Below are 26,461 nucleotides of genomic sequence, written 5' to 3'. Positions count from 1 at the left end.
GGAAAGGGCAGATTTTTATTTACAACAGAGTGATGTATCTGGGGGGGTCTTGGGCTCCAGAGCAAGGAATTTCCAATGTCTATATGAGGGCGGGCCCGCCTGGCTTGGGGGTCCTCCTCAGGGCCGAGCCCCCTCTGGCAGCAGACCAAGCAAGACCAGCCTTTCCTTCTCGAGATTCTCTGCCTGGCCTCCGTCACTTCCTCCTCCCACGTAAGGGCGGAAGGGCAAGAGAGCCCTGACCCCGCCCCGCCCCGCCTTCCCTCCCTCAGGCCCAATGGGGACGCCCAGCAGGCGGGCCCTCCAGCCCCAAGCGACGCGGCCAAGAGCGAGGCGGGGCGAGCCGGCCTATCAGCGGAGGCGACCGCCGTTTGTTGACGCCGAGGGCTCCGCCCCGAGGAACCGCACCCAGCCGCTCGTCCGCCCGTGGCCAATGGCGAGAGAGGGAGGGCGGGCTCCCCCGCCACAGCGAGCCAATGGGCGGCGAGGACGCGGTCCGGCCAATGGGTTTCGGAGGAGGGCGGGGCTGGAGCGGGCCTGCGTCCAATGGCGTCGCGGCGGAGGCGGAGCAGCGCGCGGAAGCGGCCCTGAGCCCGGAAGGGAGCCGGTCGCGGCTCCGGCGAGGGGCGAGGGGCGATGGCGGCAGCGAGTCGCGCGGGCGGCGGGGCGGAGCTCGTGCAGCTGAACGTGGGCGGCCGGAGGCGAGTGGGGGGGGTGGGCGTCGCCATGGAGACCGCCTGGCCACGCCCCCTTGCCGGGGGGGGAGGGGAGGCCCTGGAAAGGCAGCCAAGGCGCTAGTCCTCAGGGCGGCCGGGGGAGGCGGGGCCCTTCTGCCCGGCCGGCGCTCACGGCCCTCCCTCCTCCTCTTCCTGCAGGTTCAGCACCTCCCGCCAGACCCTCACCTGGATCCCGGATTCCTTCTTTTCCAGGTGCCCAGGAGGGGGGAGGGGTCGGGGGGAAGAGCCCCTAAGATCGCCTGTGAGCATGTACGCCCCTTATTATGAGAGTGGCTGGGGAAACCCGGCTGGGTGGGCGGGGTATTATTATTATTATCAATAATAATAATAATATTTATTATTTATACCCCACCCATCCGGCTGGGTTTCCCCAGCTACTCTTGGAAGCACCCAGCAGATTAGAAACAGAATAAAACATCAGTCATTAAAAACTTCCCTAACAAGGCTGCCTTCAGATGTCTTCTAAAAGTCAGATTTATTTCTTTAATGTCCGGTGGGAGGGCGTTCCACAGGGCGGGTGCCACCACCGAGAAGGCCCTCTGCCTGGTTCCCTGTAACTTCGCTTCTCGCAGTTGAAGGAACTGCCAGAAGACCCTTGAAGGTGGACCTCAGTGTGCGGGCTGAGCAATGGGGGTGGAGACGCTCCTTCAGGTATACAGGACTGAGGCCATTTAGGGCTTTAAAGGTCAGCACCAACACTTTGTGTTGTGCTCAGAAATGTACTGGGAGCCAATGCAGATCTCTCAGGACCGGGGTTACGTGGTCCCGGCGGCCGCTCCCAGTCACCAGTCTGGCTGCCACATTCTGGATTAGTTGTAGTTTCCAGGTCACCTTCAAAGGTAGCCCCACGTAGAGCGCATTGCAGTAGTCCAAGCGGGAGATAACCAGAGCATGCACCACTCTGGTGAGACAGTCCGCAGGCAGGTAGGGTCTCATCCTGCATACCAGATGGAGCTGGTAAACAGCTGCCCTGGACACAGAATGGACCTGCACCTCCATGGATAGCGGTGAATCCAAAATGACTCCCAGGCTGCGCAACTTGGTCCTTCAGGGGCACAATTGCCCCTGAAGGACCAGGGTGTCCCCCCACCTGTTGCTGGAAGCTGCCTGTCTTCAGCATCCCTGGTCAGAAGGATGGGTCACAGGTTTGACTTAAAAACTAATACATTCAGGAGTAGCCCCATTGCAGGTATTTCTTGTCCTCTTGCGTGATGTGTGTGTTTGTGTAGCCCCACGTAGAGCACATGACAGTAGTCCAAGTAGCCCCATCCGCTCTGGTCCTTGAGGAAGGGGGAAGCCCAGGGACTGCTGGCTGGGCTGCAGGGCATCTCTCCCCTGGACTTGGAGGCCTCGTCAAGCATTCTTGGGGGAGCACCAAGCAGCCTCCCCCCGAGGGTTGTTGCTGGGAGGAGGCTCAGGATGCCCGGCCCCCAAGAGCTCCATTTCCTGGGTTGCCCTGCAGAGCTGCCTCTGAACAACCAAGGGTCTCCCTGGTGAGAGGAGAGGCCCCATGTTCCTGACTTGTCCGCCTGGGCCACCTTGAGCGCAGGCCTTCAGGGTGGCTCTGCCTCTCCAGCCTCGCTTGCCCTGATTCAGCAGCCGCCTCACCTGCATCTGTTTGACTTGCAGCCTCCTCAGCGGACGGATCTCCACCTTGAAGGATGAAACGGGGGCGGTGAGTGGCTCTGAGCTCCTTTTCCTTGCTCTGTTCCTGGAGAGCGGGATGAGGGTGGCACACAGGGTGGCAGGAGGGGTAGATGACCTGGTGCCCTCTTGGACTGCAGCTCCCATCATCCCTGACCCCCCTAGCGAGGGGCTGATGGGAACTGGAGTCCAATATAGAATTTTAAAGGTGGAAGAGACCCCAAAGGGTCATCTCATTCAGCCCCCTGCAGTGCAGGAGTAGCAGCTAAATCATCTCTGATGGGTAGCCGTCCAGCTTCTGTTTAAAAACCTCCAATGAAGGAGAGTCTGCCTCCTTCCGAGGGAGTCTGTCCCTCTGCCAAATGGCTCTTGCTGTCAGAAAGTTCTTCCTAATGTCTGGAGGCCCCACGTTCCTTATCTGTGCTGTGAGGAATTCAGTGAAATGAACACCCGGCACATCTGCAGAATCACATCTGCCTAAAGGGGGAGAGTGAGACTTCTTCCCCATGAGCTTCTCTGGGCTTCGTTCCTGTGGAGCTTGTCTCAAGGCAGTGATTTTCAAGACGGATGCAAGCATAAACAAGTTTTGATTGGTGGAATTGGCACTACTACAGAACTCAGCCTTTTAGTATGGCAACACTTTGGAACTCCGTGCCTGTTGACAAGCATGATGATTGTCTTTTTGGCACCTGCTAAAAACATTTTTGTTTAGACCAGCCTGTTCAGATGCTTAGACAGTTGATGTGAGTTTTGATCTGTTTTTAGTCTGTTGTTAGATTCAGGTAGGTAGGCGTGTTGGTCTGACAGTCGAAATAAATAAATAAATAAATGTCCAGTAGCACCTTAGTTGCTCTCTAAGGGGCTAGTGGACTTTTTTTTTTATTAATTTAGTCTATTGTTAGTTTAACGTTTTGAATGTCTTAAATGATTGTTGCTCATTTTTCTCAGTGATACTTTTATTATTTTATTTTTTGGAAAACTACTTTGAGGTTCTTTTGACAATACATTGTATATAAATGTTATGAAATAAATATATAAATTATAAGCTGACTCTGGCAGCAGGCCTCAATGGCAGCTGGGATGGTGCCCCCCCCCCTTTTCAGCACACAAACTGTGTTTTTCTGTCAGCTACGCTGGCCTCCATCCCCCTTCTCACATCAGACTCTTTGAGCAGCTTCTCTTCCCAGGGCGGCAGTCGCATTGCGTGCTTCAAAACATCAAGTGGGGCTTAGTGAGCGGCTGTGCTGTGGCAGGCGAATCACTTGGTTCAGCCTTTTTGAGACACACTCCAAGCTGCCTTGGTGCAAGTCTTCAGCCAAACACCCCCCTGTCTCTTTCCTCCTAGATCTTCATTGACCGAGACCCCGATATCTTTGCCCCCATCCTCAACTTCCTCCGGACCAAAGAGCTTGACATCAGGTGCGGTAGGAAGACCTCAGCAGCATGGAGCCGGGGGGCAGAGGGGGTCTGTGTTGGTGCGCTGCTATTCTAGCACTTTCTACTGAGATTCCTTGGGAGGCAGGTTGTGCCGGATCAGGTCCAGGATCCTTTTCTCACAATGGCTGACCAGATTATGGGAGGTGAATTTTCCCTGGTGGCAGACAACAGAACCACGAGACTGATGTAAAATACTCAGACAAGAGTTTTATTATGGCTATACAAACACAAAGCATGCGGATGTTCTCTTTCTCAGGCAGTTGCAAACTGCAACATCTTCTCTCTTCATTCACATCACCAGCTGTGCCTAATTAGCCAGGAAAACCACACCCAGAACTCATAGAAAAAGTCCTTAAAGTAACTGTACCCTTCCCCTGTTTCGTTACGAATGATACCGAACACAGATGCCGCTTTTGGAAAACCCACAAGTGAAACCTGAGCCCTGTCCTCCTCCGTGAATCTGTCCAGTCCTCTTGTGAAGCCATCCAGGCTGGTGGCCATCAGTTCCGCAGTTTAATTCTGCTGCGTGAAGAAGGACTTGCTTTTCTCTGTCCTGAAACTCCCAGCCTTCAGCTTCGCTGCATCTCCAGGAGTTCTAGAGTTAGGAAAGACGGAAAACAACTTCTCTGTCCCCACTTCTTCCAGGCCAGGCATAATCTAATAAACCTCTGTCTTGCCACCTCTTTCTTGTCAGTTCTCTAAACAAAAAATTACGAATGCTTCAACCTTTCTTCCTAGCCCTCAGTTTCCCTCTGGCCTTTTTGGCGGGTGGGATGGGTGTCTGCCATGCAGACTTGGGGGGCTGAGGCTCCCTGGTGACCTTTCGCTTTGTGCCCCCAGGAGGACCAACGTTTCACTGCTCCTGCACGAAGCGCAGTTCTACGGGATCACACCGCTAGGTATGCGCAAAGGGGAATCCGACTTGCCTGGGCAGCACGGGGTTTGTCATTGTTTTTGCAAAGTCTGAATTTTGGGGGTGGGTGGGGCGGCTTGCACCGTGTTGTGGTCCCAAATAGTTGGTGCCTTGGTGATTTGTCTCTGCTCTCCCTGCTTTAATTTTCTGTTCCAGCCCCCCCCCCCCGCTGCACTCTGAGCCGCCTCCCGAGAGGCAGCAGGGCTGGGTGGGTGAGGGGCCTCAGTGGCCCCCAGGGTCAAAGGCCACGGTAGGCTGATCTGATCCTCTTCCTTGCTCCCCTTGTGTCCAGTGCGCCGCCTGCAGTTACGTGAGGAGCTGGAGCGCTCGTCCTGCGGGAGTGTCCTTTTCAACGGCTACCTGCCGCCACCAGGTAGGAAGCAGGGCACACCTGGGGAAGGGAGGGGGAGCTCTGCAGGACTTTGGATTTACTTATTTATTCCATAAGAATTTCACACTGCTTGATTGATCAGTAACCCTCAAAGCAGCTTATGAAAGGATGAAGGAATGTTATCAAGCAAAATCTACAATACTTTAAAACAGGGACGGCCAGCTCCCAAGAGACTGCGACCTACTCACAAAATTAAAAACTGGCAGGGCTAAGATGTTGAGCTTTAGGGAAGGCAAAGTTGTTGAACTTCTTTGGGGGGAGCCAGTGATCTATCACAGAGGTCCAGTGATCTGCTGGTAGATCACGATTTACCTGTTGGACGTGCCTGCTTTAAAACATACAAAGCAGATTAAAACTTGCATTGATTTTATAAGCGCCTGGAGGCAGGCTTGTCCAAACAGTGAATGATTTTAGCGAGTGGCCAAAGGAGTGTCTGCCTGGCGTCAAGGGGCGGGGAGTTCCAAAGTGCAGGTGCTGCCAGACTAAAAGATTGGTTTCTTATAAACACGGAACAGGGATTATGTGGCAGTTCTGCCAGTTTAAGTGGTCAGGTGGGCACAAGGGGGTGAGGAGATCCTGCAGGTAAACTGGTCCTGAGCGGTTAAGGGCTTTGCGTGCTCATACGAACACCTTGCGCAGCCCGTGGCAAATGGGCAACCAGCGCTGACCTCTGAGCCCCAAAGGCGGGGTGTGCTGGCCAGGCCCCCCTCGTGCTGGGGGGTGGAGTAATTTGGGCTGGGGGTGGAGGTCCCGGTGCCGATGACTAAGGCTCCCCCCGCCCTCTTGCTCAGCCATCCTCACCCCTCCTCCTCTCCTTCCCAGGGTTCCCTGCCAAACGGAGGAACCGCCACAGCGTCACGGGAGCACAGCTGGCAGCCCGCGTGGGGAACCTCTCGGAGCGGGGCCTGGTGCGCCGGAGCAACACCATGCCCCCCAACCTGGGGAACGCAGGGCTCCTGGGGCGGCTGCTGGAGGAGAGGGCCTCAGCCACAGGTACGTGCCACTCCGGGGAGATGGGGGAAGGAGGGTCAGGGGCTGCCAGCAGGAGGGAGTTTGGGTCTGGGTCTCAGGTGCTGTGGGGGGGGGTCTCCCTTGCCCCACCCTCTCTGCTGTCAAACGGGGGCAACAACCAGGGAACTGCCCACCTCCCATGTTCCCACTTTCAGGGTCAGTGGTTCCCTGAGTGGGTGGCATGGTCCTGTGGGGGGCAGTGTGGTGTAGTGGTTAAGAGCGGTAGACTCGTAATCTGGGGAACCGAGTTCGCGTCCCCGCTCCTCCACCTGCAGCTGCTGGGTGACCTTGGACCAGTCACACTTCTGTGAAGTCTCTCAGCCTCACTCCCCTCACAGAGTGTTTGTTGTGGGGGAGGAAGGGAAAGGAGATTGTTAGCTGCTTTGAGACTCCTTAGGGTAGTGATAAAGTGGAATATCAAATCCAAACTCTTCTCCAAACTCTACAAAGTATATACGTGTTGATCTATCCCATATGGTTTTAATCCCAGTGTCCTCTGTTGGCTGGAAGCTAACAAGGCATCCCTAGCTAAAAACTGCTCCAACGACAGAGGAAGTAAAAAACAGAGAGAGTGCTGCGTGCCTTGTCCTTTTGTTACCTGGACAGGTAAGGTCACGCCCACCTCTAGTATGTCCCAGCCAGGAGGAAACAGGAAGTTTTCAACTGGCTGGTCCAAACATTCCCCTGCATGTCCACTCTAGGAAAGCAAGGAATGTTGTACTTGACTGCTCCTTAGGTATCACATCCCACATGCATCCCAAATGGGGCACCTTTATCCCCTGGGATCTGACCAGGCGAGGCTGGGAGCTGGCCTGTGGTGATCCCAGTTCCCCTTTTCCACTGGCCCCGGGTGCCAGAAGGGGGGTGTCCCACAAGGGAACAGCCAGGAAGGCGAGGGGGCCTTGCTCAGCGTCTCTCTTTGTGCCCACCTCTTTCCTCCAGGAGGGACGGGTGACCCTGGTGTGGTGCGTCTGGTCTGTGGGCACCACAACTGGATTGCGGTGGCCTTTGCTCAGTTCTTCGTCTGCTACCGGTGAGTGGCCCTCTTGGGCATGGGGAGGCAAACTAAGGCCCGGGGGTCAGATCAGCCCAATCGCCTTCTCATTCCGGCCCATGGACGGTCCGGGTATCGGCGTGTTTTTACTTGAGTAGAATGTGCCCTTTTATTTAAAACACATCTCTGGGTAATTTGTGGGGCATAGGAATGTGTTCATTCCCCCCCCCCCAAATGTAGTCCGGCCCCCCACAAGGTCTGAGGGACAGTGGACCGCCCCATGCTGAAAAAGTTTGCTGACCCCTGCTCTTGGGCCTCCCCAGCCCAGAGGATGGTCCAAGAGCCCCCTCCTTCCCTGACTGCTCTCTCTGCCCCCCAGGATGAAAGAGACGTCTGGCTGGCAGCTGGCCTTCTGCAGCCCCCGGCTGGACTGGGTCATTGAGCGGCTGGCGCTGAACGCCCGGGTGCTGGGGGGCTCCCTGGGGGACAGCGACAAGATGGTGGCGGCCGCCTCCTGCAGCGAGATCCTCCTCTGGGCCCTGCAGCCCGACGGGAACGGCACAGAGATTGGTGAGGCCTGGCAGCCCCTGCGGGGGTCGCTTCAGGGCGGGACCAGGCAGCCTCCAGTTGGGGGCGCTCACAGGCACTGCCCAGGGCCAAGTGGAATGGCAGCTGATGTGGGGAGCTGATGTGTCTAGCAGCTGATGTGGGGATAGCCACTGGATTAGATGTCTCCCCACTCCAAGGCTGGATAGCGATATATCATTTTAATATCATCTTCATTTAGACCATAACATGCTGTAAATTGTTTCATAAGAGTATACATTTTAAGTAGATGGATAAAGGTTTCTGTTTGATTTAACTTATCCTCAATTTTGCCTGGGGAGGGGGCATCAGGAAGGTGTTCGTCCTCTCATTGGTACATGTCTCTTCGAAATTTCCTTTCTTGCAGTGCCTCTCTGTGTTGCTTCACATCCCACAAACACTGATCTCCCGTGAGACCTTTAAAAGGGGGCTGGGCGGGTCTGTAGGTGCCCCAAAGGCTACCCCTCCTGCCTCTGGAGGTTGGGGGGAGGCCCCCCTTGTGCCTTTCATGCCCCACTTTGGGACTTCCCCTTTGGCCCTCGTCTCCTGGTCTGCTCCAGTGGGAATGTTCCTCAGACGCTCTCTCTTTCCCTCTAGGTGTCTTCCACCTGGGAGTCCCCGTGGAGGGTCTGTTCTTCGTGGGCAGCCAGCTCATCGCCACCAGCCACACGGGGAAGATTGGCGTCTGGAACGCAGTCACCAAACACTGGCAGGTGGGCAGGCGGTCCAGCACCCGGTCTCTGGGTGAAGGGTGGCAGGGGCTGCGGCTGGAAGCCACCTCCAGAGCTTGTCGGCAGCATCTGGTCAGGGGAGAAAAAGCTGGTTGCTGGGAGGTGGGGTGGGGGGCACAGAACAGAGCCAAGGGTCTCGGGGTCTCGGCTCCTCTGGAGTACCATGTGTAGTTTCTGGGGTGACCCTAAGCAGGTCAAGTCTCCCCCCCCCAAAAAAAAAGTGTCTATTGATATATTTATTTTGTGAATTGTTCCCCATGGCTTCTCCTGTGGGAATGTTCAGGGTAGCCGGAGAGGATATATTGTTTATTAATACCCTTTCTAACCTGCGCTAGCAAGTTTCTTTACTTCGCAAAGTTACATTCCCCTTTTTACATGCACAGCAGATGGCTGGTTGCAGGCTCGTGTGAGCCTCTCACTATTATACAATTCAGCCTGTCTCAGGTTGAATTGCACGTTCCTGGTAAATTCCTTTGAATCCCTCTTAAAAGAATAAAGACGCCACAATCTTATTCAAAGTCGATAAGAGAAGTGTACTCACATCAGTTCACAGTTGGATCCCTGAAGGCAGACTTAGTCACACATATGTACATGTGGATCTACGCCATATGGGGGAATGATCCCAGTGCTTCTGCTAGCTGAGAGCTAGCAGAGCAGTCCTAGCTAGAAGCTGGTCAAATGAAGAAGGAAGTCAAAGAGAGAGAGGTGTGCTGCGTAACTCGTCCTTTTGTTACCTGCACAGGTGAGGTCACGCCCACCTTTTATCACATGCAAAGGAAGGATGCTCCAGCCAGGAGGAAGAGGACGTTTTGACTGGCTGGACCAAACATTCCCTCGCATGCCTTCTCTAGCATTGCAAGGAATATTATACTTGACTGTCTCTCATGGATCACATCCCACATTTCCCTCACCTCATCCACAGCCTCACAGGTGCATCACTGCGGCTGCCCTCCTTTGGCTTCCCATTTGCTGTCCTCAAAATAGAACCAGAGAATCGAAAAGTGGAAAGGGAACCGAGGGCCACCTAGCCCAACCCTCTGCAATGCAAGGATTGCAGCTAGAACACCCACGACAGAGAGCCACTCGACCTCTGTTTCAAGCCCGTCCCCCTCCCAGGTTGTCCCTTCCACTGTCAAATGGATCTTCCCAAAGTTCTTCCTAAGAGACAGTCTGAATCTCCTTTCTTGAACTGGAAGCCACTGGTTCAGGGCCTTCCCCTGGGGCAGCAAGAAACAAGCCCTTCAGATATTTGGAGAGGGCTATGAGCTTGCCGTCTGCCTCCTGTTCGCCTCCCAGTTCTTTCTCTGACTGCTCTCCCCCTCCCTCCGGCCCCCACAGACTCAGGACATGGTCCCCATCAACAGCTACGACGCGGCCGGCTCCTTCTTGCTCCTGGGGTGCAACAACGGGTCCATCTACTATGTAGGTGAGTGATGGGGAGGGGGCTCCTTGGCAGCCCTTTCCAGGGCCAACGGGGAGCCCGTGCTTCTGCGTGGAGGGAAAAGCGAGGGCCAGGCAGACAGGGCACCCAAACTCCACGCGGTTTCTCCTCTCTGCTGAGACCACATAACACCGGTCTTGAAAGACCTACATTGGCTCCCAGGATGTTTCCAAGCACAATTCAAAGTGTTGGTGCTGACCTTGAAAGCCCTAAACAAGCTCAAAGGCCCAGTAGACCTGAAGGAGCGTCTCCACCCCCATTGTTCTGCCCGGACACTGAGGTCCAGCTCCAAGGGCCTTCTGGCGGTTCCCTCCCTGCGAGAAGTGAGGTTACAGGGAACCAGGCAGAGGGCCTTCTCGGTGGTGGTGCCCGCCCTGTGGAACGCCCTCCCACCAGATGTCAAAGAAATTAACAACTATCCGACTTTTAGAAGACATCTGAAGGCAGCCCTGTTTAGGAAAGGTTTTAATGACTGATGTTTTAATGTATTTTTAATTTTTTGTTGGAAGCCGCCAAGAGTGGCTGGGGAAACCCAGCCAGATGGGCGGGGTACAAATAATATTTTTTTATTATTGTCCACTTAGATGTGCAGAAGTTCCCACTGCGCATGAAGGACAACGACCTGCTGGTGACGGAGCTCTATCGCGATCCCTCGGAGGATGCCATCACCGCCCTCAGTGTCTACCTGACGCCCAAGAGCAGTAAGGGACTCTCCTCCCCGCCCCCCCCCCATCTTTGCCTTCAGAGCTGGGCAAGGGGGGTCTGAGCAGCTAGCCCTTCTGCCCCCTTCTCCTCTACTTGCTTCAGCAATGTAGCCCCCCCCCCCGGGGGCCATCTAGTCCAACCCCCTGCAATGCAAGATTCTCAGCTGGATCATGCATGACAGGTGCCCATCCAACCTCTGCTTAAAAACCTCCATGGAAGGAGCGGCCACCACCTCCCCTTCCCAAAGAGCTCCGGCTGTCAGGAAGTTCTTCCTAATGTTTGGTCAGATTGGACCATGGAGCCCCTGGGCTTCCCTTCCAACTCTGCGATTCTGTGGCTCCATGACTCTGGAATCTCCTTTCTTGCCTTTTGAATCTGTTGGTTTGTAATGACCAATTAGGTTCTTTTAATCTGTTTACGTCTTTAATGTAGATGAGACCCACTACACCCTGGGAAAGCGCAAGTCAACCTCAGACAATCAGTATTGGATTTTCTCTGTAATATTGCTTTATTGATTCATAAGTAATTCACCTGTCAAGACAAGGAATATGGACTCAACCAGACATCCATTCATACGCCTTTCATACTCACCACTCTTCACTCTTCTCTGAATTGATCAGGTTCAGTAAGAGCCACGGGGGACACAAACGACAGCGCTGTCAAATGTCTGGCACACAACTTAGGCTGGAGGGCTTTGCCATATATACACCTCATTGTTCATCTGATGCTTGGCATTACACAACGCCTTACTCCTTGCTTTTGGCATCTCACATCCTTGTCCTTGGCATCTTCTCACAACTCTTATCTTACCAGCTGTCAGGACTGGTCGTTGTCCTCTTCAGATCACCACACAAACGCTTCTTGTTCTTTTATAAAACTTTTTATTGCGTATTAACAAAACATTCTTATAAACAGTTCTTAACTATTATTCCTCAGAGTCACTTCTTTCAGATACCTTCTGAGCTCTGCTTCTCCATGACCAGCCACTCTCAAAATGGCGAAGGCGCCTTTCCCTTCGCTTTCCCGCTCTTTTTTCTAACCTCCTGGCTAGAGCTGGCCTGTATCTCCCCTCCTCCGAATCTGAGCTAGAACTTAACCCTTGCCTTTCCTGTGAACAACCGGTCCCTCCCTGTTGTTCCTCTTGCTCCCTTCTATTAGATTCACTGCTCTCCTCCCCCCCTTGGGGAATGCTTTCTCCCTCTGATCAACTGAAAACCTCTAATTCTTCCCTGACATCACCCCCTCCCCTGTACAACAATCCATCTTTTTCTTTGAAACCTTCCTCTTCCCCTCTACCTTTTCTCAGTTCCTCCATTTTCTTTTGTGCAAACTCATCTGTTACTGTCAATTGCTGGAATTCCCTGCCGTCCACTACTACGGCTGCACACCCCCACTGATCCGATCTCAGCATTTCTCGCAACTTGGGAGGTGCTTCCCCTTCCATATACTCAGGTTTGCGCGATAGCGCGTCTGCACGAATGTTTTGATGCCCAGGTATGTACTCAATCCTAAAATTAAACCCAGCAAAAAACTCTGCCCACCTAATTTGCCTTTGGTTTAGCTGTCTAGCAGTTCTCCAATACTCTAAATTCTTATGATCTGTTTGTACCACCACCTGATGTGATGCCCCTTCCAAAAAATGTCTCCACACTTTAAAGGCAGCGTGCACAGCTAAAAGTTCCTTATCAAATATGGTGTAGTTTTGTTCTGATTGATTTAATTTTCTAGAGTAGAATGCACAGGGTCTCCAGTCCCCTTCCTTGTCCTGTTGCAGCAGAATGGCCCCAATAGCCCTGTCAGAGGCATCAGTTTCTACCTTTATACGCTTACTTGGATCTAGGTGCATAAGATATTTTTCTGAAGCAAACACCACCTTTAATTTATCAAAGGCCTTCTGTGCTTCCTCAGTCCATCTGAATGGCCCCTTGCCTCTTAGACAATCAGTTAGTGGCGCTGTGATTTTGGAGTAATTACCTATGAATTTACGATAGAAATTAGCAAATCCTAAAAACCTCTGTAGATCTTTCTTAGTTTTAGGTGCCTCCCATTCCACCACTGCCTGAACTTTACTGGGGTCCATGTGCACCCCTTTGTGGGAAATGCAATATCCCAGGAACTCCACCTTTTGTGTGTGGAATTTACACTTCTCTAACTTCACATATAACCTGTTGGTCCTCAATCTCTCTAACACCTGTGTGACATGTTTTACGTGTTCCTCCATACTTTCACTATATATTAAGAGGTCATCTAAATAAGAGACACAGAACTGATCCAGTATACCTGCTAAGACGTGATTGATGAAGGTTTGAAATACCCCTGAGCCATTTTGCAAGCCAAAAGGCATTACCAAGAATTCAAATGCACCATACTTAGTACAAAAACTGGTTTTCCACTCATCCCCTTCTCTGACCCTTATCAGATTATATGCTCCTCGTAGATCAAGCTTGGTAAAGACTTTGGCTGACCTTACTCTCTCTAAGAGGTCATCTATACGTGGCAGTGGGCACACACGAGGCTTCATTTGACTGTTAAGGATTCTGAAGTCACATACTAATCTTGGTGCCCCTTCCTCACCTTTCTTTTTGACAAAAAAGACAGGAGCACCCCCAGAGGCCGTAGACTCTCTAATAAAACCTCTCTGCAAATTCTTTTGCAGGAACTCCCTCAATGCTGCAGATTCTACTTCCGACATGGCATATATCTTGCTTGGTGGCAACTGTGCCCCAGGGACTAGATCTATCTTGCAATCATAGGGCCTATGTGGTGGAAGTTTATCTGCTTCTTTTTCACAAAAAACATCCTGATAAGCCATATATTGTGATGGAATCTCACTTTCATTCCCCATCAACTTCCCTTCTACCTCTGTTCCCATTACTTCCACCGAGATTTTTCCCTTTTTCCCCAAACAATGTGTCATACAATATATCGAACCAAAAACCAAAGATCTTTGATGCCAGGCAATTACCGGATTATGACGATTGAGCCAACTCATGCCCAGCACCATTGGGTGCCCAGCTAGTTTGGTCACATGAAATGCCCTGGTCTCTGAATGATGACCCATATCCATTCTCATTGGTGGAGTCTCATAAGTCACTTCTCCTGAAAGTAGCGGTCTGCCGTCGATTGTTTTCACTCGCAGTGGGGAACTCAAAGGTAACAAAGCGATTTTGTGTTCCTGTACCAATTTCTGGTCTATGAAATCTGCTGACGCTCCTGAGTCTAACAACGCCTCTACCTGGACGCTGTGTCCATTGGGTAGTTGTAGTTGCACCTTCACCGTTAGCCCTGGGATAGGTGGTTCCGCGTGAGAGCCTTCTATTGCTTCTCCACCCGGCTGCAAGCTCCCATTTCCAGCCGGGGACATTCGTTTCCCTGATGCAGTTCCTCTGGGCAATTGTCGTGTCTCATGTCTGCTCCAGATAGAGACTCCCATCCTTTACGATTGTGACATTGTCGTGCTAGATGCCCTGGTTTTCCACAGACAAAGCAACGCCTTGCATCTCTTCCTTTCCCTGCATTTCCTCTTACCATAGAAGAGGTAGTAACTGGGAGGGGTCTGGCTGCTCCTAATTCCATGGGCTCTGGCCGCTCTCGTCCTGTCACGTTGCCCGCTCTGCTCTCTGTACTTTCGATATTATTTTCCCGCCACCGTGGTCTCCATTGTTCCTTCTTTTCACTAGCCCTCCGTTCCACGCGTAGGCTCAATTGCAGGCACGTTCGGACCAGAGAGTCCAAGGAACTAGGTTCTGGCATTTGGGCCAATTGGTCTAAAATCTCATTATTCAGTCCTTCCCTAAAAAGGGCTGCAACTGTTGGGGAATTCAGATCCCATTTTAATTTCTGCACCAGCAAACTAAAGTTGGACCAATAAACTCCCACAGTGTCTTTTCCTTGTCTCATTCTCAACAGCTGCCTAGCTGTGGTTGTTTCATGCGCAGGGTCTAAGAAAATTGTGTCTAGATACTGCAGAAAAATTTGTAGATTTCCTAGGGCGACATCCCTCCGAGATATGAGGGGTATAACACAGTCCTTAGCCCTCCCTTCCAAGAAATTAATCACATAAGCAACCTTCTCTTGCTCAGATTGAAATTCTTTATCCTTTATCTCAATTATGTAAGAAATTTCTGTCTTGAAAGCCATGTATTCAGAGCTTTCTCCCTTGAAGCTACGTGGACGTACAGTAAATGTTTTACTCACTCTATCTCCACACGTCGATTGCAGCATGGCTCTATGTTTTCCCAGTGCTGCCGATAGTACGTCGACTTGACTTTTCAACTGTAAGTTCTGTTGCCATAAGTCCTGTAATGTTATCTGGAGCGCGGGGGTTTCTCCTTGCCCAACTGGCGCCACAGCTCCATCCATTTTGGTTTCTCCTTCTTTACTTATAGTGAAGAGGCGCAGAGCAGAAGGTATTCTGTCAGGACTGGTCGTTGTCCTCTTCAGATCACCACACAAACGCTTCTTGTTCTTTTATAAAACATTTTATTGCGTATTAACAAAACATTCTTATAAACAGTTCTTAACTATTATTCCTCAGAGTCACTTCTTTCAGATACCTTCTGAGCTCTGCTTCTCCATGACCAGCCACTCTCAAAATGGCGAAGGCGCCTTTCCCTTCGCTTTCCCGCTCTTTTTTCTAACCTCCTGGCTAGAGCTGGCCTGTATCTCCCCTCCTCCGAATCTGAGCTAGAACTGAACCCTTGCCTTTCCTGTGAACAACCGGTCCCTCCCTGTTGTTCCTCTTGCTCCCTTCTATTAGATTCACTGCTCTCCTCCCCCCCTTGGGGAATGCTTTCTCCCTCTGATAAACTGAAAACCTCTAATTCTTCCCTGACACCAGCGCTGAGGGCCTTCTGGCGGTTCCCTCATTGCAAGAAGTGAGGATAAGGGGAATCAGACAGAGGGCCTTCTCGGTGGTGGTGCCTGCCCTGTGGAACTCTCATCGGATGTCAAGGAAATAAACACCTATCTTATTTTTTAAAGACATCTGAAGGCAGCCCTGTTTAGGGAAGTTTTTAATACTTGATGCTGTATTGTTTTAACACTCGATTGGGAGCCGCCCAGAGTGGCTGGGGAGACTCAGCCGGATGGGCGTGGTATAAATAATAAATTATTATTATTATTATTATTATTATTATTATTATTATACCTCAAAGGTCATGTTGTGTATGCCTCCTTGTATGTGCTGTTCTCGTACTGTTCCCAGCACACACTGTTTTTGCCAAAACATCACAATGTCTTCTGCATTCCATTAGCGCTTTTACAGCACAGTTCACGGACAGTTCCCTGACAGTTCCAAGACTTCGCATCCATTTTGTGGTGTTCTTCAGCCATCTTTAGGCCCATACAAACCATACCATTCGTCACAGGTTTGAGTCCTGCCCTCCAGAGAAGGAGGATACAATCTAGTTCTGTGTACAGCCCTTCAGATATTTGAAGATGACTCTCCTGTCATCTCTCCGTGTGCCCTTTCCCAGGCTAAGCATCCCCAGCGCCCTTGGCTGTTCCTCTGAAGGCTTCCAAACCCTCCTGGAGTTGTGTCCTGGAGAGGACCTGAGTCCCCTGCCCCACACCATCCAGCAAAGCCCCCCAGTCGCAGCCTGGCGGGGATCCCCCTCCGGGCCCCCATCACCCAGGGGCCGCAGTGAGCATTGAAGTTTGGGTGACCCCGGGGGGGGGGCGCTTCCTTGTCTCCCAGGCAACAGCGGCAACTGGATAGAGATCGCCTACGGCACCAGCTCCGGCACGGTCCGCGTCATTGTCCAGCACCCGGAGACGGTCAGCTCGGGGCCCCAGCTCTTCCAGACCTTTGCCGTCCACCGCAGCCCCGTCACCAAGGTGATGCTCTCCGAAAAACACCTCATCTCAGGTACCGGGGAGGGGAGAGGGCGGCCGCGGGGGGATGAGGCAAGGTGGCTGCTTAGCTTAGGGAAAAGGAGAGGAAGAGGCCAGCAGATGGAAGGGTCTAAACAGGGGTTGGCAAGGTTTGCCGGATCATTCCCAGGGGCCGGATCTTTCCCACAGAGATTGTCCGTGGGCCAGACTGGCGCACTGCAACACTGGAAATCGCACCTGCACATGCCCAGACTCCGGAAATCGCGCCTGCGCAGGCGCAATTTATGGCGTTTGGACATGCGCAGATGTGACTTTGGGTATCTTGCCCCACCCTCCGGCCCTGGGAGTCCTCATAAGGGAGCTGTTCCTGGAGGAAGAACTGTGAGGGGAGAGACTCCATCAGGCAAGGCCTCCTTCCACCTGCCCTGCTCTACCCTCTGCTTCTCAATGTGTATTGTTTTATGTACTGTGGCTTGCCATTGTTTTATTGATTATAGTTTAGATATTATTGTAACTGTTGAGTAGATTTCTGTTTAGCTTTTGTATGTTGATATTTTTATTTTATACTATTCTAATTGATTGTTGAATGTTACTTTTTTGATGGAGGTTGCCTATTTTAAAGTTATGTTTTATGATCACATTTTTGTATTGGATTAGATTGCTGTAAGATGTAAATTTTTTGTTTCTTCAGCTTGAAACCGCCTTGATATTGTAAGATGGAAAGGCGGTATACAAATTCAAAATGATGCTGCTGATGGTATCTGCGCATGTGCAGATGTGATTTCAGGCGTCGCTCGGCGAGTCCCTGCACCGGTTTAGCGCAGCATGTGGGGGACTCGCAGAGTGGGCGGCTCAGTTTGGGGGCAGCTCAGGGGCCAGTAAAACGGTCTTTGTGGACCACATCTGGCCCATGGGTCCCTGCTCCTTCCCCCACGCCTCTCCTCTCTTCTCCTCAGTCTGCGCTGACAACAACCACGTCCGCACGTGGACCGTGACTCGCTTCCGCGGCATGATCTCCACGCAGCCCGGCTCCACCCCGCTGGCCTCCTTCAAGATCCTCGCCCTGGAGTCGGTGGACGGGCAAGGGGGCTGCAGCGCTGGCACTGACATTGGCAAGTGGGGGCTGGCCGGGGGGAGGAAGGGAGGGTGGGGCTCCCCGCCATCGCCTTGCCAGGCCTGTGACCCCCCCTCCCCTCTCTCTTGCAGGCCCCTTTGGGGAGCGGGACGACCAGCAAGTCTTCCTCCAGAGGGTGGTGCCAGATGCCAGCAAGCTCTACGTGCGACTCTCCTCCACGGGCAAGAGGTGGGTCAGGGGAAGCCCTCCTTGGCGCAGCAGCAGCGCGGAGATAACCTGTGGAACTCCCTCCCCCAGGAGGCAGGGACCAAGCAGGGTGGCTTGGGAAGAGGGCCGGACAGATTCACCGAGGAGGAGAGGGCAATCGAGGGCCACTTGCCAGGACGGCTCTGTTCTGCCCTCCACGGTCGGAGGCAGGGATGCTTCTGAATCGCAGTTGCTGCAAAACACAGGAGGGGAGAGGGATACTCTGGCTCAGATCCATGAGACGGGGGGATCCCATGAGTACTGTTTTGCGGGGATGGGATGTAGGCGGGTGTGGGGGACTCCCTGGTCCTGAATGGCGTAACTGTACCCCTGAAGGACCAGGTGCGCAGCCGGGGAGTCATTTTGGACTCACAGCTGGCCATGGAGGCGCAGGCCCATTCGGTGCCCAGGGCAGCTGTCTGCCAGCTCCATCTGGTACGCAGGCTGAGACCCTCCCTGCCCACAGACTGTCTCGCCAGAGAAGGGAGGTTACAGGGAACCAGGCAGAGGGCCTTCTCGGTGGTGGCGCCCTCCCATCAGATGTCAAGGAAATAAGCAACCATCTGACTTTTAGAAGACATCTGAAGGCAGCCCTGTTTAGGGGAGTTTTTAATGACTGATGTTTTAATGTATTTTTAACCTTCTGTTGGGAGCTACCCAGAGTGGCTGGGGAAATCCAGCCAGATGGGCGGGGTATAAATTATTTTTTATTATTATTATTATTATTATTATTATTATTATTATTATTATCCTCTGGTTGGTCTCTGTGAGAACAGTATGCTGGCCTAGATGAGCCAGCCTCTTCCTCTGTTCTTATGGAGCCTCCAGGTCCAGAGGCAGTCTACCGGGATTCCTAGCTTCTTAGGGGCGTTTGGAGTCTGGACTGGATAGGCCCCCTTTGTCCCTGACCCCCTGCTTTCTCCTCCCCCTTCCCTCCGCAGGATCTGCGAGGTGCGCTCTGTCGACGGGTCCCCCATCACGGCCTTCGCGGTGCAGGAGTGCGAGGGCTCCAGCCGCATCGGCTCCCGCCCCCGCCGCTACCTCTTCACCGGCCACACCAACGGCAGCCTGCAAATGTGGGACCTCACCACTGCCATGGAGGTGGTGGGCCAGCCGGCAGGTGAGCCAGGCGGGGCGGGGGACAGCGGGGCTGGTCGTCCCCCCACAGGAGGGCCCAGGAGCCGCCTTGGTGTCTGTCATGTGGGGAGGAATCAACTCAAGAGCCACATGGGGGTCTGGAGGCCGGGTGCCATGGCCGGGTTCTGCCAGGCAGCGCAGGGCACTTCTGGCCCTCTCTCGCTTCCTCTCTGGGCTGGGGCTTTTCTCGTAGAGTTTGAAGAGCCCCCCAGGGGTCATCTGTCCCAACCCCTGGCAATGCAAGGAGCACAGCTCTAGAATCCCTGACAGGCAGCCCCCCAACTTCCAAGGAGAGTCCACCGCGCGGCCAGGGGGCACACACAGCCCCCGGAATGGGACAGACCTCTCTGGGCATCTTCCTGATGAAGCACAGCCTGGGACATTCACAAATCAGTCCCGGTGCGCACCAGCGACACATATCAAAAGACGTGCGCATGCTTGCTCAGCAGAGTATAGCAGAAACAAACGTGGAGCGTGAGTGTAGCATTCTAAGGGATTTATTAAGCAACATATACAAGACAAAGCAAGCATGGCGTCCTCTCACTTCCCCCAGAGAGAGAGAATAAAGAAAAGTACAAAAGGACAGCACAGCGGAAGAGAGATAAGACTGACTTCCCTTCTCACACTTTCCAAGCCTAGAAAGTAAACACACATGTGATGTAACAATCACACATCCAGCAACGGAGGAGTGAAATTCTAACACTCCCGAGATCACAGTCATGTAATTCTCTTCTCTGGCAATCCCTCATAGCTGAGTAAGATTGTCTTCCATGAACACGGCCTTAACAGTGAGCCCGTAAGGGACTGTGGAGCCAATTTTGGATCCACACATCCTTCCACAGTGGGATTTCCATGCAGGAGTTGTTCACGGTGTGGATTTGCCAAGCGTGCCTTCCTCTTAGCACGTTTCTCCCTTGCGTCCTGAGTTCAAGTGTCTTCAAAGGCCAGGACACCTTTGGTCAAGGCTGTTCTCCAACAGGAGCACTCGCAGGCCAGTGTTTCCCAATTGTTGGTGTTTATGCTACATTTTTAAAGATTTGCCTTGAGAGAGTCTTTAAACCTCTTTTGTTGACCACCAGCATTACGCTTTCCATTTTTAAGTCTGGAATAGAGTAGCTGCTTTGGAAGACGATCGTCAGGCATCCAAACAACATGACCAGTCCAACAAAGTTGGATGTTGTAGAGTTGGAAGAGACCCCCAAGGCAAGGGTCTTCTCGTTCTGCCCCGTGCAATAGAGAAATCTCCACTCAAGCATCCAGGCAGATGACCGTCCGACCTCTGCTTAAAAACCTCCGAGGAAGGAGAGTCTTCCACCACCTCCTGAGGGAGCCTGTTCCACCGCCAAACTTCTCTTTCCCTCAGAAAGTTCTTCCTGGTGTTGAACCGGAAGCTCCTTCCCTGTGACCAGAAGCCACGGGTTCGAGTCCTCCCCTCCAGAGCGGGAGGAAACCAGCTCGTTCCCTCTTCCGTGGGGATCTCCTCTCAGTCTCCTCTTTTCCAGGCTACCCCCCCCCCCCACCTGCTTCAGCCGTTCCTCCCCAGGGTTACTTTCCTGCAACGGCTGTGCCACACACCAGCCCCTGGCACTTGCTGGACCCATAAATTCCTCCTTCCATCTCTCCCCCCCCCTTTTCCTGCCTTCCTCAGACGCGGGGGGTCTCTCGGAGGAGGAACTTCTGCAGGAACTGGAGCAGTGTGACTTGGCTCTCTCCCACTCCCTTGAGGCCCACCCGGCCAGGCCTTTGGCTCCCGCCAGCGCTCCTTGGACCGCCAGCACCAGGTAGAGATTGGCACTCTGCGGGGAGGGAGGGAGGGAGGGCGGAGAAATCCAACCCCCAGCCCAGCCTCCTTGCCGAGGGCTCACAAGTCCAGGCTAGCGGCTCTTCCCGAGGGGCAGTGGAGGGCAGCTGCACTCCCATGGGTCACTCGCTCTGCGTGGCATCTTCCTGAGCAAGGCATACCGGAGGCAGTGGCAGCCACCAGCCTGGTGGCTTCGGAAGAGGGCGGCACAAATTCATGGAGGGGGAGAGGGCAAAGGATGGCTGGCTGTGCTGGGCCTCTTCTGACGGCTGGTTGCTGGAAACCTCAGGGGGAATGGGGCTCCTGTGTTCAGGTTTCCCTTAATGGGCATCTGGTTGGCAGAGGCATACCCCTTGCCTTACCCTTGGCAAGGAGATGTCTCAGTGCCTCTGAAGCCAGGAGAGACCATGGAGAGGAAACTCAACCAGTTTGCTGCTTCGGGTGGCCTTGGCCAGCCTGACCCCCCCCCTTGGTGTGCCCTGCTTGCTGGCCACGGGGGGCACAGCATGCTGGACCCGAGGGGCTCCCCTTGGCCTCATCCAGCTGCCAGGCTCTTCCTGTGGAGACCTCTTGTGATAGCTGATCCTCTCTGCCCAGGAACAGTCTACCTCTGAAGACCAGATAATGGGGAACAGTAGGGGGATGCTTTCACACACGGGTCCTGCTTGGGGGGGTTCCCTTGGGAGAGGAGGAGGCTGGGCGAGGTGGGCCCTCGGCCTGATCCTGCAGCCAGGCCCTCCCTCAGGGGACTGGAGCCTTCATGGGCGCAGATTATATCTATATAAGGTTCGTTAAATTTCTCAAATATTTTCACAATAACCTTCAAATCAAATAATTATATTATTTCGTAAGTTGACTTCCCACCCTCATTTCCACCGTGTTTATACTCAAATCTTTTTTACTGCGTTATTTATTACAATTATTTTGTCATTTTTCTTCCGCTGCTTTTATCTCAAATCCTGCCCACAATTTCATTTGGCAGTAATATTTTTTCAACGTAGTCCGCCAAAGGCCTCCATTCGTCTATAAAAAGTTCCTCACTTTGTTCTCTTCCTTTCACTGTCAGCTTTGCCATTTCTGCAGAGTCCGTTGCTTTCAGAAGCCGCTTTTCCTTCGTTGCAACCTTTTCTTCTTTCCATTTCTGCACATACAATATTCCAGCTGCTGTTGCCACATACCGTATTTTTCGCTCCGTAAGACACACTTTTTTCCTCCTGTCTGTGCGTCTTATGGAGCAAATGTGTGGTCCTTGGAGCCGAATTGCCCAGGGGCAAAAAACAGATCATGCTTTTTTTAAAAAAAGAGGGAAGTGAGTGTTGAAACAAAGCTGCTGATCAGCAAGCGATCGGGTGGGAAATAAGGGACGCTAGAGATAAAGGAGGCTGCCTGGGAGGGGGGAGGTAAAGACCGCAAACTTGCAAGGAGAGGAGACAGGAAGACTAAAGCAATGAGGAGAGAAATTAGAAAAGGAGGAGCAAAAAACTTCTCCAGCTAAGGAAAAGGCATTAAGGCAAACAAGAGGGAAGGGGGTGTTGAAACAAAGCCGCTGAGCAGCTGATCGGCAAGCGATCAGAAGGGAGATAAGGGACTCTAGAGATAAAGGAGGCTGCCTGGGAGGGGGGAGGTAAAAGCCCATGGATCCTCAGGAGTTTTGCATTGAGCTACCCCAAACTCACCATCAAATCACATATCATGTCTGTGGCCACAGCTTGAACCACAAAAATCATACATCCACTGTTTCGTTCAGAATATTTTTTTTCTTGTTTTCCTCCTCTAAAAACTAGGTGCGTCTTATGGTCAGGTGCGTCTTATGGAGCGAAAACTACGGTCACATAAATAGCTTCGTCCTCTTCTTTGGAGGAGCGACTTCTTCTGGTCTTTGGGGAGCGACCCATTTTAACATCTTCTTCCTTTCATTCCAGAGCATTCCTCATAACCTGCCTTTGCTTCTTCTTCTTCTTCCCCAGCAGCCTCCAGTGCCAAGACTCGGACGGCCCCTGGGACAAGGCGGCCAGGGGCTCCCCGGCCCCCGCCTGCCGCTTCGGCCGCGAGAACCCGCCCCCCCTGGACTCCCCCCACCTGCAGCGCGGAGACCCGGACCGCCGGCGCCTGAGCGGGAACTTTGTGGAGCGCTGCCAGGAACTTGCCCGCTCCTCTGGGCTGGCCCAGCCGGACCCCCGGTGGGTCCCCAGGGAGCAGCAGGGGGCCAAGGCCAGGCGTGGCGGCGGGGGCCCTGCTGGCGGGGGGGCCACGGCAGCCCCGAGACCCCCCAGCCCAAGCCCCTCGCCCGGCGAGCCCCCCCTCCCGCTGGCCCCGTCCAAAGTGCGGCTCAGCGAGACCTCCTTCTGACCCTCCCCAAAAGGAGGCGTCTCTTCGACCAAAGACCCCTGTGCAGCTGGGGGGGGCAGCCATTGCTTCCGGCCTCCTGCACCGCCGTGGGGAGGAGCGCAGGGCTGGCCTCTGAGCCCTCCTCTTCCTCCTGCCCACCCCCCAAAACGCTTGCACCTCCCTTCCCAAGTGACCTCCAGTCCTCTCAGGGTCTCCTTGCCCCCTTCCCCCCGGCGCTGGGTGCTTTTCTCCCCAGCCAGGGATTTTGCACAGGTCTGCAGCAGCGTCCATTGGAGGACCCTTCTCCTCCCCCATGGGGAAGGCCCAGGGGGTGGGGGGTGGCTGTTGTCTCCCTCCCCCCCCCCAGCCCCCCATTGACAAGCCAAAGCTCAATAATGCCTCTCTTTTTTGTATCAGTCTGAGACTGGCCATGCAATAAAATGTGTTGGGGGGGGGGGCTGGAGAAAGGAAGAAGAAATAAAAGAAAAAGAAGGAATTCCAGCTTCAGAATACCTCCTTGTTTATTGTTACATTCATAGCAGGCAGAGGGCCTTCTCGGTGGTGGCCCCCGCCATAAACAACTATCTGACTTTTAGAAGACTTTTAGAAGACCTCTGAAGACAGCCCTGTTTAGGGAAGTTCTTATGTTGGATGTTTTATCATGTTTTTAATATTCTGTTGGGAGCCGCCCAGAGTGGCTGGGGAGGCCCAGCCAGATGGGTGGGGTATAAATAATAATAATAAATAATAATAATAAAATAATTTTTTTTATTTATTTATTTATATCCCGCCCTCCCCAGCCAAAGCCGGGCTCAGGGCGGCTAACAAGAATAAAATAGTACAGCATTCTAAACATTCTAAATAAATTATTATCCTTATTTTATTATACCCCACCTTTTCCTCCAAGGGGGCACACGTGGTTCTCTCCCCCTCCTTCAACCCTGCGAGGCCGGCACAGACAGACACAGCTGCCCCCCCCCCAAGGTCCCCCAGGTGTTTGGCTGAAGGGCTAGATTTGAACCCTGGTCCCCCAAGGGCCTAGCCTGGCACACTAACTGCTACACCACACAGCCTGAGCAGTGGGGATGGAGGAACAAGCCCCACGGCCGCCTGTGGAGCCTCTGTGATGTCACAGAAGCACAGAGTCCTTGGCTTCAGTCCTAGATCTGTGGGGCGGGATGAGAGGGGCAGAAGGACACTCAGAGCTGAATGGGGTGTCTGGAGTGGGAGAGAGCACAAGCCCCTGCGGGGTTGGCAGGGAAGTCCAGGGAGAAAAGGCTGGAGGGCTCCTTCACACAGTGCGGGGATGGATGGATGGATGATGAATGCATGAATCTTTCTTTTGTGTCAGCCATCAGCCATAGCAGTAAAACAATATGATATACAAAGAATAGAAATAGAAAGTCAGTAATATAAAATACATTTTGGGGTTTTGAATCAGCAGTCAAATAGTGGCTCTTATTCTGATTGCCCCAGCTAAAAACCTTGCAGCCTTTGCTGTCAGCTGCTCATCTGGATCTGCCAAGAGAAAGGACCCTGGGGCAGTGGCTGGGAGACCCGGAATGGACAATAAAAGGGGGGTGATAATCTCATTCCTCAAGTCTTTATCAAGAGTGCAAGCCAGAAGGGCATGCGCCACCGATTTGGACAAGGACATAAGCGTTTTTCGTGTGGAATCTGTTGGAATCGTCCCTCCAGTACAGTTGAGGGCAAGACATTCAATCTTGCGAGAGTAAAAGCATGTCTATATTTTGGAATTGCTCGGTTATGCAGACTGGGTGCCAGAGAATCGAAATGGGAAGGTGGAAAATAGCCACACCATGGACAAAATTTCCAGATTGTGGCCAAGCTGTTCTGATGTTCGATATTTAAAGGTAAAAGTGCCCCTGACCATTAGGTCCAGTCGAGGACGACTCTGGGGTTGCGGCGCTCATCTTGCTTTACTGGCCGAGGGAGCCGGTGTACAGCTTCCGGGTCATGTGGCTGGCATAACTGAGCCGCTTCTGGCGAACCAGAGCAGCGCACGGAAACACCGTTTACCTCCCCACCAGAGCGGTACCTATTTATCTACTTGCGATTTCGGTATCATTTAGGCGCTGACAAATTCAACTGTTTGCTTTACTCAAACCCAAAGTGAGTAGCTGTTGTGATAAACCACAAGAGTGAAGTTTTTGATAGACAATTTTAGTCCAGGCGCTCTTGCATGGTTCAACTGTGGAACTCTCTCCCACTGGAGGCAGCGAGGTCTGTCAGCCTGGATGGCTTTGAAAGAGGATTAGATCAAATCCTGGAGGAGGAGCCGTCCCTGGCAGCCTCTGCCTCCACAGCGATGCTTCCCAATCAGGCCAGTTGCTGGAGTCTGCAAGAGGAGGAGGGGGCGCTTGGGCCTGGGGGGTTCCCATGGGGGCTGCCTGCTGGGCCAGGGGGGAAATGGCTCCGGGGTAGATGAGCCCCTCACGGTCTTCGGAGGGGGGTTTCCTTCCCAGACAGCTGCCGCGCGCTCTCCCATCACATTTCAGTGCAAGCCCAGACCTTTCTTGCCCATCCTGCCTGCTTTGCGTGATGCTGAGCCCTGGAGGATGGGGGGGGGCATGCGAAGGGACCGGTATATTCCCCCCCCCTGCCCCGCTTCCGTGCGAGAGGGGCGCCTGCCTTGGAGCCGGGGCGGGCGGGGGACCCCTTCTCCCAGCCCCCCCCCGACCAAGAAGACCGACTGGCTTATGTAAGCGCCTGCCTGTGAGTCAGCCTCGCCGCCGCCGCCGCTGCTCCTGGTCCCCCCCCCCCTGCTGCACCCCCTAGGCGCCGCTCCCTCCCCACCTCGGAGGCTTATGTAATTCCGGCAGGATGGCCGCGGCTGGCCTGGGGGCAGCGAGGTCCAGTGGGTGCAGCTGCAGGCAGAGAGCTCGCCGCCTCCGGCTCTGCCTCCGGCCCGCTGGCCTCCAGAGCACCCCCCCCCGGACCCCGACATGCCGGGCTCCCTCCTCGCAGAATTTCTGCGATTCCTTCCCCCCCCCCCGCGCGCGTGTGTAAGAGAGGGAGGGGCGTGAATGGCACCTGCAGGGTTAACTGGGCTGCCTGAAATCCTCCTCCCTCCTCTCTCTCTCTCTCTCTCTCTCTCTCTCTCGGACCTATCCAATACTGGCTCGGCTCAGCAGCACAGTAGTAAACAGCAGAGTCCCTGACCATGTGCAGAGTGCCTGAGCAGGGCCAGATTGAGGTTTGATGAAGCCCTAATCTCCTGAAGGCAATGGGGCCCTTTCTCTGTCCAGCTGTCCTTTGACAACAACAAATGGCCGCTGCTTTTGGTGTGGAATAGATGCTAGATGGCAATTTCTGGTCTTAATAGGCATCTCAAGCCATTTGCACGTCACAAAATATGTTTTTATCAAAATAATTGTTGAACTGAAATGCAATTACGAAGAAGTATATTAATAGTGAAATACAATTAAGAAG

General features: G+C 53.3%; 1 protein-coding gene across 1 annotated transcript; it reads left to right on the top strand.

Moving 5' to 3' along the window:
- The first annotated feature begins 573 nt into the window (after positions 1–573).
- Positions 574–23,293, top strand: SHKBP1 (SH3KBP1 binding protein 1). Its single transcript, XM_083516402.1, has 18 exons — positions 574–698; positions 873–926; positions 2,364–2,409; positions 3,724–3,797; positions 4,656–4,714; positions 5,021–5,101; positions 5,942–6,112; positions 7,073–7,163; positions 7,504–7,694; positions 8,307–8,422; positions 9,779–9,866; positions 10,466–10,582; positions 16,285–16,455; positions 17,378–17,533; positions 17,628–17,724; positions 18,684–18,862; positions 20,528–20,660; positions 22,648–23,293. Exons 1-18 carry the CDS (start codon positions 634–636, stop codon positions 23,027–23,029), a joined length of 2,271 nt encoding a protein of 756 aa, XP_083372528.1. The 5' UTR covers positions 574–633; the 3' UTR covers positions 23,030–23,293.
- The last annotated feature ends 3,168 nt before the right edge of the window (positions 23,294–26,461 follow it).

This window comes from Podarcis liolepis (assembly GCF_965112155.1).
Source record: "Podarcis liolepis genome assembly, chromosome: 7".
NCBI lineage: Eukaryota > Metazoa > Chordata > Lepidosauria > Squamata > Lacertidae > Podarcis > Podarcis liolepis.
The sequence above is the reverse complement of the archived record's forward strand: the minus strand, read 5'-3'. Positions and strand labels throughout refer to the sequence as shown.

Excerpts from the sequence above, each read along its gene's own strand:
- SHKBP1 (XM_083516402.1), top strand. The coding sequence starts at position 634 with ATGGCGGCAGCGAGTCGCGCGGGCGGCGGGGCGGAGCTCGTGCAGCTG. Across the intron at positions 2,410-3,723 it reads TGAAGGATGAAACGGGGGCG|ATCTTCATTGACCGAGACCC; the intron begins GTGAGTGGCTCT and ends CTTTCCTCCTAG. Across the intron at positions 3,798-4,655 it reads ACCAAAGAGCTTGACATCAG|GAGGACCAACGTTTCACTGC; the intron begins GTGCGGTAGGAA and ends TTGTGCCCCCAG.